The 14,118-nt window shown below is 38.7% G+C and overlaps 1 protein-coding gene across 2 annotated transcripts in view; it reads right to left on the bottom strand.

Annotated features, from left to right (window-relative positions):
- LOC137982111 (retinoblastoma-binding protein 5 homolog) overlaps positions 1 to 11,004 on the bottom strand; it is a 16,162-nt gene extending 5,158 nt beyond the window's left edge. For both annotated transcript variants that reach the window (XM_068829170.1, XM_068829171.1), the window contains exons 1-13: positions 10,821 to 11,004; positions 10,568 to 10,593; positions 8,788 to 8,960; positions 8,054 to 8,194; positions 7,189 to 7,276; positions 6,999 to 7,070; positions 6,887 to 6,916; positions 4,636 to 4,715; positions 4,211 to 4,336; positions 3,203 to 3,255; positions 2,789 to 2,889; positions 1,955 to 2,026; positions 12 to 95 (exon numbers count right to left, since the gene is read on the bottom strand). In XM_068829170.1, coding sequence (XP_068685271.1) covers positions 12 to 95; positions 1,955 to 2,026; positions 2,789 to 2,889; positions 3,203 to 3,255; positions 4,211 to 4,336; positions 4,636 to 4,715; positions 6,887 to 6,916; positions 6,999 to 7,070; positions 7,189 to 7,276; positions 8,054 to 8,194; positions 8,788 to 8,960; positions 10,568 to 10,593; positions 10,821 to 10,839 — 1,065 coding nt within the window. In that variant the 5' untranslated portion in view covers positions 10,840 to 11,004. The remainder of the gene's footprint in view (positions 1 to 11; positions 96 to 1,954; positions 2,027 to 2,788; positions 2,890 to 3,202; positions 3,256 to 4,210; positions 4,337 to 4,635; positions 4,716 to 6,886; positions 6,917 to 6,998; positions 7,071 to 7,188; positions 7,277 to 8,053; positions 8,195 to 8,787; positions 8,961 to 10,567; positions 10,594 to 10,820) is intronic.
- Positions 11,005 to 14,118: the final 3,114 nt, after the last annotated feature.

Below are 14,118 nucleotides of genomic sequence, written 5' to 3'. Positions count from 1 at the left end.
GTGATACTTACAATATCAAACTCATTTTCTTTTTCTTCGTACTCAACATTCTCATCCAGCTCTTTGAAGTCTGGCGCAAAAGCGCTCCAGTTTTCCTGGTCAGAAAAAGAAAAAGTGCCGTATTATTTTCAAAATCTGAGCATAAAGCTCAATTTTCTTGTTCGATCAATCACCAACACTTGAATAAAGCTGATAGGTTGCAAACAGGTTCTTCCGTTGAAAATGGTGCGCGGTCGAATTGTACAGCGAAACTAGTCACCAAGACCCTATATTTTGACGGCACGTGGTTTTTAAAGGCGCAGGCTGTACAGCTGACGGCAAGATAATAAAACAAAAACCCAGTCTTTCAAATTCGACCCAATTTTCTCAAAGATCGGCTGATCTTCCTTGTTCCTATACAAAATGGTGCTTGTGCTCCATCTTTTGGACTGAGAGCTGGGCCCGGTTGTTCAAAAGCCGATTAACGCTAATCCCAGATTAAAAATTAACCAAGGAGTGTATTTCTCTACTCCCAAATGCTGATTAACGCTGATATTCGGCAAAGTTTTACATTAGAAGAAGTTAATCTTGAAAAACAAATATAAGCAAAAGAAACTTTCACCAAAAAGTTGAAAACATGAAACAACAGATATATTCTATGTACAAGGCTAAAAGTTAAAAAATTAAAATATTCAAACCAAACGTTTTCGGCTGTTTGCCATCTGTTTTGACTGATGATGGCAAACAGCCGAAAACGTTTGGTTTGAATATTTTAATTTTTTAACTTTTAGCCTTGTACATAGAATATATTTTACTAAGCGAACATTATGGACATGAAACAACAGTTTACACTAATCCTGGATTAATTTAATCGGCCTTCGAACAACCGGGCACTGTAGCATAACCTTTTCATTACTTGAAACATTTTAAAGCCAATGCTACAATTGTACCTTCAATCAAATTTAACTCATTTTCGCTTCTATCAATGTCCCCTGGGTGGAATTTTGACTGCATGACATTAGTGTCACTATTAGGACTGGTATTGGTGACTGAAGCTCTGACCCTGGATGAAGGGGGGGGGGGGGGGGACACCCAAATAAAAAGGAAGGGGGTGCTCGTTGTACCTTTTAGGGGTTAAAAAAGTGGTTTTGGTACCTCTTAGGGTATTCAGCCTCAAAAGGTCCACAGCGGGAGCTTTAGCGGTACCTTTTAGGGTATTCAGCCAAAACAGAATGACAGGAAACATCTGTCAGGTAACTAATTTTTAATTTTGTCTCATTAAAACCATGATTTGGTACCTCTTAGGGGTGAAAATAAATTCATGTCACGCCCACAAGACAGGATCTTGGCACCTCTTAGGGGTTCTTTTCAAAATTTCCGACGAGCACCCCCGTCCTTTTTATATGGGAATCCCCCCCTGGGGCTCTGACAACCTGATGGAAAGTCATCTTTAAGAGTAAAGAAGTTTTACTTTTGTGCAGGACATCAAAACATTTAACACAACCACCACAGACTTTATAAGGACGACACACACTTCCACCATCAAATGCTATTAAGGTATGTCAGTAATAGGCTCAAGCCTATGGGGAGTCAGGGTGGTTTAGTGGTCATCAACCATGCTTCCCACCTCTGTGACCCAGGTTCAACTCTGGCCTCGGGTCGTATGTGGGTTGAGTTTCAGTCGATCTCAATCTGACTCCGAGGGTTTTTCTCCGGGTACTCCGGTTTTCCTCCGTCCTTAAAAATCGACTCCGGGCCTATTCCATCAGGCTGTGGTGCTGTGCTCCAAGGTCATACATGGGTCATGTTCAGGGGCCAAGCGCCTAGCCGGCAGCACAGCTCCTTCAGCCCGACCTCGTTTGAGCTGCGCCCTTAGTAATTCAGTCTCCGACTGCGAGAAAGGGCGATTAGCAGATCAGATCTTTCTCTTTAAGCCATTCAATTTTGCTTATCAGGATACTTCTGGGATACTTACAACATGATTCTGAGCCCAGACTGAAACCACTCCACTTGAAATGGATGCAATTATGGGTCGGATTGGATGCCACTGAAAGAAAAACAGAAGGCAAAAATATTGTGTCAACAAGAACTGACAAACTATTATTAGAGCAAGGGTGACATAACAAACTGCTATCAAAGAGAGTAAGCACAAAATTATTGATGTCAGAGAGGTGGGCATTATTTTGGATCCAAAGGACTTCTTTTCACTCATTCATTCATTCATTCATAAATGACGCCATTATTTGCAGGGCAAGTACAAAACACAGGTCACAGATCTCTGTTTTACCAATACAGAAACAAACCTAAACATTCCTTAAAGCTAATCTTAAGCCTAAAAAATCTTGTTTAGGTCTAATTAGGCCTAAGCTTGGATGTTTAGGTTTGTTTCTGTACTGGTAAAACAATGACCTGTGACTTGCGACATGATGTGACCTGTGTGTCATATCTCTGGATAATTGCGTCCCTTAACAAAGAAACAGAGTCCACCAAGCTTGTGTTGTTCAAAATGTGTATGGTGCAAATCCCCTGAAGAAATCACAGTATCACCATCCAGGGAATAAGCAATATTTGTTATCCACATCTAAGTTAAAACTGGTTCTTTCATTGAAGCAAACGTTTATTTTTTGTTGTCATTTTCTTTCAACTTGCAAAGTTCTTTACATCAGTTTGGCACTATTTAGTGATAAAACTGTGGCTGCAATTTTATAGAAAAACCAAAGTAAAAAAAGTTGGTTGCGTTTTAATATACCATAATCCTAACTTTTTTCTATGCTGATTGAATACTAACAACAAGATATTGTGATCTTACCACTACATCAAGCAACAATTCTCCCTTGGTTCCATGAAGAATCTTAACAAGATTGCCAACTCCCTTTTCCCAGATGTACAATGCATGAGTCCTGGATGATCCTGTTTCAATTAAGTACAAGTAGTGGTTGAAACTTGTCTCATGTTGTTTCATAGAAGGCCAAAAACCTATGTCTGGAATAAGTTTTATACAGGTTTACAGCATTGGGCAGGGGTTTCATTAGAAGCCAGTCACTGGCGGTATTACCATCGTCTGTTTGTCAGAAATTTGTCTCTCATCGCCAGCTACCCTGCCTTGATTTTCACTCAAACCCTTGTAAAAGACAAGAGTGGACACACTGTCTGTAGTCATTGATACCAATTGCTACACTGACAGAACTAAACAAAGACATTTGCCCTTTTCAACATACCGTACCTGCACAGATATATTCTCCATCACCAGAGAAGCAGCATTTCTTCCATAGTGTTCTATTTACAGGCAAAAACAAACCACAATTTAATGTTCATGACAGAGTAAACCACTTACATCTAGAAATGCACTTCAAAAGCTCATTAATAATTCATGAGCATAACAGCCTGTCAAAACACCAATAGAACGTCACGTGTATGAGCTTTATATCCTGATAAAACACTCTTCATTAGTATTCCTTACATAGAGAATACTAATAAGACATAGCTTGTTTTTCCTTGTATGCTAATATTCTCCTCTTTCAATTGGAAACATTGTTCTGAGTCCAGAGGGACATGCTTTTTGAAGCCGTTCAAAAAACTTGCAGCACATGTTTTATCAGGACTAAAACACTCAGCTACGACTTGTGTTTTTAAACCGCGATAAAACACTGCTGCTCATTTTTTAAACATAACATAATAGCACGTTTCCGAGTTCATATCTGCCTCCACTTCAAAGTGAGTCGAAGTGCAAAGTTTTTGTAGAACCAATTACCATCACAAAAACTTTGCACCAAGACTCGCTTTGAAGTGGAGGCAGACATGAACTCAGAAAATTAATGGCCTATTACAGTGTAGATACACACCCAATTTTGAAATCAAGCACAAAGTGTCCCATTGAGTAAAAGCACTCACCAACTACATGTATTTCCAACAACAAGGTAAGTGTTTGAGTTATGCTGCTGTTTATCTTTACTTATAATAAGTAATACAAATCTAGATGTTTCAGATTCATGATCCAACCCAACAAAGTTGTATTCAAGAAGGACAAAAGAGATTTGCCACAGAGGCATTCCGAGGAAGAACTTAGTCTAGTTGCTACGTTTAAGATCAGGCTTAAAACTTATTTATTTAATCAGTAGAATTTACTGACTTTTTACTGTAAGTCCAAAGAATATATGATAGACACTGGTTACACAGAGAGCCTTTAAGGGAAGAGAAAACACTTATCATGAATGAAACTTGCCACTATTACCTATTAACAAGATCTTGGAGCTTTTGTATTGGTTCAGGCTCAGCACCTTCAGTCCCTTGACACGAGAGCACAATCTGACTGTCAAACACTCTGATTATTCTGTCTTGGGAGTTGATGAGAAATGCACTAAAACAAACAAAAAGGGAACAAAAGAAGTGGCAGGACAAAATGTAAAAAAAAATGTATGCTGCATGTGCATGCATGCACCTTTTATGCATTAAATCTGGTAATTTTTCGCATTGCCATTGCCCACAATGTTTGTAAGGCACTTTACTGCTGTCCAAGAAGTACAGCAAATACTACAGTCTATTGATTATAAAAATAATCACATTCTCTTGTTATTTTGATATCTTCGGTGAACTACTTAAATCTGACACTTCCAGTAGTGCTTAGCAGATGAGATGAAAGTCTTAAATGGAACATACCTTCCCCTTCTGGCAAACTCAATGGCCTTAACAGCTGTATTTGCACTTGTCCCTGTTTGTATTCTGAATTCTGTTACCACCTTCATTAAAGTAAGAAACAATAAGTGAAGTCTACGTCTTAAGGTAGCTAAAACCAGTTTCAACAATTTGGAGGGAATGTCTTATTAATAATTAATAAGACATTCGCTCCAAATTATTGAAACTGGTTTTAGCTCACATCGGGAAAAAAAAATACCAGGGCAATGTTCTTAAGTTCATTTCCAGTCAACTTGCAAAATTTGGGCTAGTTTTGAGTAAAACTGAAAATTGACCGAAATTGTCACTTACTAGGTTTTTGCATCCAGCCCTTCAATTAATTTAAAAGAATTTACTCTACAACACTGTTTCAAGTAACTGCTATGTTAATGGTACCAAACTAAACACCAATAATTGCTGAACAAGATTCGCTCATTAAAGTAAAGTAATAGGCTACCATGGCAAAAGAGAGCCCCCTAAAAACACTCCATATTTTGTCTTTAAACACTTATAAATTATTTCAAAAACGAACTCAGTGATCCCCATTTTTATTGCTGGAAAGTGATGAGCAGGCTAAGGTAAAACTCTCTGCAAAGTTAGAAAAATACTCTGGAGCAGATTCAGAGCCACCTTAACATTTTTTGATTGTGAAGGTGGCTATGAATCTGCCCCAGATATTTTTTAATTTGCATAGAGTTTTATCTTAGCATGCTAATCACTTTTTAGCAAAAAAATGTGGGGCTCACTGAATTCATTTGTGAGATACTGTGGAACCCCACTATAACAAAGACCCTGTCATAATGAACAACATCTGAAAGCCGGCAGAATTACAGTAAAATATGTGGAAATGGACCCGCTATAACTAATGGATTTTGACAGTCCCAATGTCCAATTTACCCCGCTATAACAAACATTTTGTCCGGTCACTCAAAGTAGTCAGTAAAAATGACAGATTTGAGTAGAAATCACAGCTTGCGTTATTCCGGTTTTGACAAAAAAATTAATACGTGTACTGTACTATTGCAGTGTTGCTTTTATGCTTGAGCGTGCTGACACGTTACTTCTGAATAATTTTAAAGTTAATTGAAATTGTTTTTTAATTTGATGTCTTGATTGTCAGTGCGTTAAACTTACAGTTTACAGTATCAAATGAAGAAAAATAATGTTCTCTACATACAGTATTGAATATTTGGTAATTTTTATTTATTAAATTACCCCGCTATAACAAATATTTTTGCTATTAACAAGATAATTTGTTATAATGGGGTCTTCACTATAACGAAGACCCCACTATGACGAACAATTTTTTCGGTACCATGGCACTAAATGTTTTAGCTGGGTTCCAATGTAAAAGAGTTTAAAGACAAACTATTATAGGATGTTCTTAGATGGCTTTTTTGCCATGGTGACCTATTATGTCACATCAACAAACGTATCTTATTAAGCAACTACTGGTCTTTCATATGGTACCATAACTTTGCCGTTACATGAAACAGTTTTAAGTAGATTTGATTCTTCAAAACAGCAGAGTCTGCTGAAAGTGTTAAAACTGGTTTGAGCCTCCTTAAATCCTATAATAAATGATTGAGAAAATGATTGACAGACTGACTATACTGTCAACAGAAAAAATGAGTGACAGACAGATGGATATTTAACAATTATTGGACGAGGTTGAGCAAAATATCGTGATTTGTCAGTGGCAAGCAGATCAATTATTTGCCTCAGCCTTCGGTCGGCAAATAATAATATTGATCTGCGAGACACTGACAAATCACGATATTTTGCGATAACCGAGTTCAATAATTATTTTATCATTCGATTACTCAGTTAACTTTATTTTTCACATTTCCCAACAATTAAATCTTTTTCTGAAAGCTCAGGAAAGCGAACTGCCATTTTCACACAAGAGTGTGGTTTCAATTACGCATGAGCAGAATATTATTTGCAGCAAAACACTTATTTGTAGACAGTTATTTGAAGGTCACGTGGTGGGCTCTCGGCCAATGAAAAGGAAGGAAAAAATCCATCGAATGATAACAAAAATTAACTGTTAATGGCTAACTGACAAAATGACCAACTGGCTGTCTGAATATTTTACTGAATGGCTGGCCAACTGAAGATTGATAAACTGAAAATTACATAAATTGTCCTTATTGACTGAAGGAGAGGATATGTGAATTCCTGTTTGCTCTATTAGTCAAGTCTAATGTTTCCACGTAATGTATCACAAACTTACCTTATGTGCCTCAGCATCAATGACCAACACCTAAAGAAAGAGAACAAGTTATGGTTCACCATAAAGTAAAATCATTCTGTTGAAATCAAAATCAGCCAACTTGTCTTCTCACCTTTCCTTTGGAATTGCCTGTGTAAATGTATTCTCCTTTCCTGTCAAATGATGCCACTATGTTCTGTTCAGACTAAAGGTGCATGTACAAGAGGTGAACAATGCTTTCCTTGAAGTGGAAAAGGTTGAGCAAACAAACAATAATAATTATAAAACTTTTTTGAGAGAAATCAAGGGTAGCCGTTTTATACCTCTCCACCAGTTGGCAATGAGTGATGCTGGCCATCCAATTTCACTAGCACTGGTGCATGCTTCATTGGACAAACAAGGATCACTTTACTGTCACAAGGAAAAAAAAGAATCAAACAAGTTTGAGGACAAATGTAGGGAAAGGAAAATTGTGCTTGAGGGTTCCAGAGAGGCTTGTTTTCTGAAAGGGATTTTAAAATAGACTACCATACATGATTTTGCAAATAAATTACAGCATTTGTCAAAGACCCTCTGATGAAATCTCTGGCTTACAAAACACTGTTTCACTATGAAAAGGTGACAGATTGTTTAGAATTTTGCAAAGGGTTTGATGTTTCTCATACTCTGCTCAGACTATAAGAAACATCAATATAATGTAAAATGAGAGAGAGAAAATCATGTACCGTATGCAGAGACCCTAGCACATGCTGCACAACCAGAGAACCCTTACATTGGGATTAGGTGGAAGAAAGGAAAGGTACTTAAATTAGCTAAACATAACACTTGCATCCTATCAGTTCAATGAAGGTTTTAAAAGACTCACTAAAAATTTCCAGATCATTTTTCATTATTCTCATGTTCAGGCAGACTATGAAACTAAAATGGGAACAGCTTTTAACTCAGTCGATGAATCTTACCAGAAACCCACAAGGGTTGAAACGTGTAACGCACGTTCACAGCTTCCGAATATTCAGTGCGAACTGATTGGTTGAATGCCTCAGTGCTAAGTACCATATTTGGAAACCACTCGCTCTTGTTGTTCCAAATATGGTACTTAGCAAATTGAATATTCAGAAGCTTGTTTCCCAGCACACAAGGGGCCGTTAAACGTTTCAACCCTTATGGGTTTCTGATCTTACTACATACTTGTTTCTGGGGTGGAACTGTACTTTGCTGACAGGAGATTGAAAGCGATATTTCTGATCACACTCCCCAGAGAGGACATCCCATACGGACACATTCCAGTCTGTGGAACCACTCAATAATTTACGACCATTTCGACTCCAACTGTTGCAGTGTTACAAAGGTTTAAAACAGAATTAGTAGCAATATTATTTAACTTAACCCATTGACTCCCAGGGGTTCCCCATTGACGAGTAAAATTGTCTGGCATTAGATGGTTTGGGTGTCAAAGGGTTAAAAAGACTGCTAAACCTGAGTGACCATTACAACTAAATAGTGAACTTTTAAAGGGAGTATGAGAACCACTCCAAATACAAATTTTCTGTTCTGAATGTGTGCTAAGGGTGTGACTGCGCATATTCCTCAGTGCACTTACACAGAACTGAAAACTGAAAACTCATACTTGCAGCCATACACATAATCCAATCCAAAAGTCACTATTCAGGATCTTAAAACAAAGTTAAGGTTTTCTCTGGTTTTTGATAAGGAGTAATGTTCATTTTACTCGGTGGGACTTTAAAGAACCTGCACATGTCTGCCATGAAAAGTAGTTGTAGAGGTATGCCCTCTGGGAAATCTTGATTGTTTAGGTGTACACCCAGAGATATCAACTACATGTCTTGCAAGTTACCTCGAAGGATCAAAAGAACTTGAATACATAGATGAGTGAATGGAATGGGAATCATTTCTTTCATCACCTGACTGAGGTAACTGGATGTACATGTGCACTGATAATCTTAGCAATTCCTCTTGTTAAAAAATCCCAGATGACAATACGGCCATCATTACAGCCCACAGCTAAGAGTGACCCTCTCCGATTAAAAGTTGCTGTCACTGCCACACTAACTGAGTCCAAGCTACCATCATATTCCTAGAAAGAAATTTTAAGAAAAGATTTTGTACTTAATGCGTATTATGATGAACAATTCCTGGAAAAAGCTTGTCCTTGATTAAAACAATAATAACCAAAGGAGTATTAAGTCAGTCTCTTGCCTGTTCCAGGCTTTCAGTTAGTAAAGCAGATAAGGGAGTCTAAGGTGAGGAAGAGAGAGGAAGATTTTTCCTCTTTCCCACTTCAGTTTCCCAGCATTTCTTCTTTCCCTTGTCCTTTACCCTGCTTTACAATGGAGAGCCTGGAATAGGCCAGTTAGTGTCTGGTTAGTTATACTCTAACAATGTGTACATGTATCACACTGAAGCACGACATAGCTGAAGTTCAAGTGCTGAGTCCGGTTGTTTAAAGCCTGATCAGCACCAACTTTTTGACTTAAATGTGAACAATAATTATGTGAAATATCTAATATTGATTGTCGATTAATGATAGTCTTGCTTCAATCAATTTGACCCTGGGCTATATTGCTGGTAGCATTATTGCTGCCAACCTAGGTTCCACATAGCATATACAATTAATTTTGGTTGCAATTAGCATGGAATTTATTGCCAGTCCTTCTTCAAGTGTCACACCTGTTCAAATTCGGAATACCTCATGCTCTAAGCATCAGGGAGTAAAGCCACGGCTACACAAGCGATTTATGTCTCGTGCTGGTGACGCGATTTTTTTCAGATTTTGTCGCATCGCCTGCGCGCTAGAGTGGCTACACTTGTGACAAATTTTGGCGACAAATTGAAGGCTGCGTGTATCGCACACTTCAAGAAACCTGGGCACTATAAACAGACATTCCTACTTTAATTTCATTGGCTAAATACTCTTTAGTCGTGTTGCAAGCATGGGCAAAAAGTTGCAGGGTGCTACACAGGCAACTATCTCTGCGATTTTGTCACGAAAGTTACAACTCTGGCGACTTTTTTCTTGCGATTTTTTCACCTGTCGCATTGCCAGTTCAAGGGTGGCTACACGTGTGCGAATGCGACAAAGTTTGAAAGAATCGCATCACCAGCGCGAGCAAAAAATCGCTCGCGTAGCCACGGCTTAAGGCTGGCAGAGTGGTTATCTACTGCACTTCCAACTTCTGCAATGGTATGTGGATTGAGTTTCACTCCATCTCAACCTACCTAGAAGGTTTTCCGTACGTTCTCCAGTTTCCCTTCTTTATCAAAATCAACAGCCAGCTAGTAACATCTGGTTCTGGCCCCAGTTGTTCGAAGTGTGGATAGCGCTATCCACTGGATAACTCAATTGTTTTTGCTGGCGTTTATCCACTGGATAGTCATTTATCCAGTGGATAGCGTCATTCACCTTTTGAATAACCAAGGCCAGCTGCTGTGTTCCAAGATCATACTGAGTCCCTAAAGTGCCTTCTGCACATACTATTTTTGCCTGATCTTGTCCAGCTATGCCCTTGTAATCCAATCCATGTACTGCAAGGACGGTGATGGTGCTATCCATATAAGTTCTTCTTATTTTTGAACAATTAATTACAATTTCCAATTATTGTTTCCGGAGGCATTGATTTAATCTATTTGACCTATTTGGCTTGCCTACTCTGCCAATACGGAAAGAAAAGAGATTACTCTTACCTCTGGGTAGCTTTGACCAAAAGACTCTGAAAAAAGATTTAATAATTGTAATAAAGATCTACAACTTATTTATTATCATCCGTAAGACAAATAGAAGCGACCGCTTGATTTCAAAGGTATCCATGCAGCAGCTGGTGCTTGATTGAGTCAATGACTCTCCTTCAACGACTCACGCCAGGAATCATCGACGAATGAACGAACTAAATGGTATTATACTCGCGCTAAAAGGGTGATGAAAGCGATTAGTACTCACGGAGAAGTTCAAGATTCATGACAAGTTTCTCGTTCGATTCCTCCGATGAAATATCCTTCTCAACTTTATGATATCATTAACAACAGTTTCTAGCTACAAAGAGCAAATCATTGATGAATCGCGTCCGAAAACGTTGCTGTCTAAGCGCAGCACAACCTGTTTGTTCATATGTCGTGACCACTTCACACGATAAATGACATGCTAATGGTGATATCTGCTGAAGCAAATTACGCGGGCGTCTGCTATTGTCTTTGGCATCCTTTGGCATCAGTATCGCGCAAAACGGCAACCTCCCGGGGGCAACGTTTGCTAATGAAATTAAAGAAACTTGTTTGGTTTTGGCTAATTTCATGTCTGTTAAAGCTAGAGATATCGAAGAGAGCTGTCGTTTGCTGTCGCAGGTAAACGCTATGCTAAAATCTCTCTAATTTCAGTCTGAAAATGTCCGTTTTTATACCGGCAGGTACAAAACACAGGTCACAGGTCATTGTTTTACCAATACAGAAAGTATCCTAAACATTCATAAATGCTAACCCTAGGCCTAGGCTTTAAGAAAAGTTTTTAGGCCTAAGGTTAGCTGTTATGAATGTCTAGGATACTTCCTGTATTGGTAAAACAATGACCTGTGACCTGTATTTTGTACCTGTCTTTTTTATACCAAAAATCAAAGTGGCTTGTTTTTTATTTATTTCTTCCCTGTCGATAAAATTCTCCAAAGACAAAATCAACTTAGAATAAGAAACTTTTCATGCTTTTACACTAATCAGCTGCCTGTCGTTTGCCGATGAAACGCGAGGGCGAAATCTCAATTGTTTCTGTCTATTTCTTGCAAAAAATTAGGTCTCAGTGCATCAACTTAACATACTTTTGTTTACGAAAGAAAAGCTTTGGCCCTCCAGTGTAATTTTTCATAATTACGCGCCACAAACTGATCTCAGATTCTTACTTTTTCCATGGGTCAAATAAGCGAGAATAAATGTGCAAGAGTGGAAATTTTCAGACTTTCATATTTCAAAGCGGTTTGAAAACTTAGAAAAATACAAGGATTTGTATGAAAATCATTCCTTATAAATTCTTTCAACTGTAACAACACTATCCTACGATATACTTACGAAAATCGGCATGGTAGTATATTTTGAGCTGCTCTTTTTATTTCTGGAAAAACAATTTGATGAAACCAGCAGAGTCGTGTTCAGGAAAAAAAAAAGGTCACGTGACCAATTGTTGCAAAAAGGCCCATTCGTTTGCAATCATTTACTGACGGTTCACGGTTTGTGCCGCTGCCTGCTCGAATACGTTACCATATGGAAGAATCAATGACTACATTATACGATCTAAATATTCCTCGAACTCGTAGATATGGTTACGTAGAACGGACTTGGGAATTGTCAGAAAGAGATTTCTCACATGAAGCTTGGAAGCCTCACCTTTTTCAATAATAATAATAATAATAATAATAATAATAATAATAATAATAATAATTCGAGCTGCTGTGAAGTGATGGTGATTCCCATAGTAATAGGAGCTTTGGGTACAATCTCCAAGAATTTCAACTGCATTGGTTAGTTAAGACCTGCCATAATCTGAACTTTGGAACCCTCCAAAAGGTTTTCCCCTGGGTGCAACCCCTTTGCTCAGTGCCTGGTCTGTAGCCTGCGGTAAACGCAGACGTGTTTCCGGCGGTCGTTTTCTCTTCCGGAATACGTCTGCTTTCGCGGGCTACCTGGTCGGGGACAAAAAACGCGTGTCGAGGCAGGTGTATGACAAATGGAGACTGCAGACTGCCTCCAAATAGTGTTGATAAACAGTTTAAGTTTAAGCATCCATTTTAAAACAGTTACCTTTCAATAACCGTGATTTGGGGTTGGCCTGCAATGTGCGGTCTGCTGGTGTCAGACACCGTGTCGAGCCTGGGTATGATCTGTTAAATATCAACTTAGGGACCCGGTGATAGAGTCAGATACTGAATGTGCGTCGAAATCTTAGGCTTTCATCGTCATAGTACGAACAAAGAGTCCAGATGACCCGCTACTGCTTATTTTTCTCTTTCTCAAACATCGGAGTCTGCGCTTGCGAAAATGATCATTTGCAGCTACATGTACAATACTTACTCATGTAACGGCGTTTTCACAGACCGATTTATTTTTAGATTGAATTTCCCGCGAATGAGACTCCCACAGGAGCCCGATGACCAATTACAAGAAATTAAGCTGACGTCATAAGGTCACCGAACCGGAACTGCCTTTGTTTTTTGACCTAATTCGCGGGAAGGGCTAGTCTAAAAATAACCCTACTTGTGAAAACGCCGTTTCACAGACGCTGTATGGAAGTTGCACGCTCCAGATGGGCTCCTGACTTAACACATGGAAGACAAAATGAGTAATAATAATAATAATAATAATAATAATAATAATAATAATAATAATAATAATAATAATAGTGATAGCAGCTTTATTCATTCAGTTCGATGAAAGGGAAAGATACCAGAGGTTATCCCTGTTGAGGGTATCCGCCCGCAGCCGGATGTAATTGACTCAGAGTCGATTTTGATGAGCTCAGGGAGGAAAACAGGAGTACCGGGAGAAAATCCCTCGGAATCCGACTGAGATCGACTGTAATTCAGCCCACATACAACGTATAGCTAGGGGCCGAAAGTTGAACCCGGGTCGCAGAGGTGAAGGCACGGTTGATAACCACTAAGCTTTCCTGATGCAACAAAAAAATCTCTTTCTCGCACATTGAATGGCACTTGTCTAAAGCCTCCTCTCTTGCATAGGTCGTAGGAGGAAGTGGTAAGGAAAATTTGATCAAACAGCTTTACTACAATCTTTCCTTCATAATACAGCGCAGAAATCGTTAAAGCGTTGAGTTTTGAAAATATGTGTTTTTGATCTCTATCTTGCTCGGCTATAACCTTTAGATTTAAGTTAAATGGAAACTAACTGACCTAACTCAATTGAACTTTAATTATTTTAGCATGGGACCTCTGGTCTTTCTGATGTTGAACGCGGGTCAGATTTGTTGTTTTCTCAATTTCTAAATAATTTTATTATTATTTAGTACTGACTTCCGAACATCAGAGTTCCGAACATCAGTGTAAACTGACAGTAAACACTTAACAAGCACGAACGGGAAAAGACTAAGGCACTGTTTAAAAGAAGGGAGGGTAACCCTAGAGCTAGGGTTACCCTAGCACTCACACATTTCTTCTCTTTTTCATCGACGTGTTTACAAGGCAGCTATGGTTACCCTAGCGCTAGGGTAACCCTAGCTGCCTTGTTAACGCTCTGCTAGGGAC

The sequence above is a fragment of the Montipora foliosa genome, chromosome 13 (assembly GCF_036669935.1).
Source record: "Montipora foliosa isolate CH-2021 chromosome 13, ASM3666993v2, whole genome shotgun sequence".
Taxonomy (NCBI): Eukaryota; Metazoa; Cnidaria; class Anthozoa; order Scleractinia; family Acroporidae; genus Montipora; species Montipora foliosa.
The sequence above is the reverse complement of the archived record's forward strand: the minus strand, read 5'-3'. Positions and strand labels throughout refer to the sequence as shown.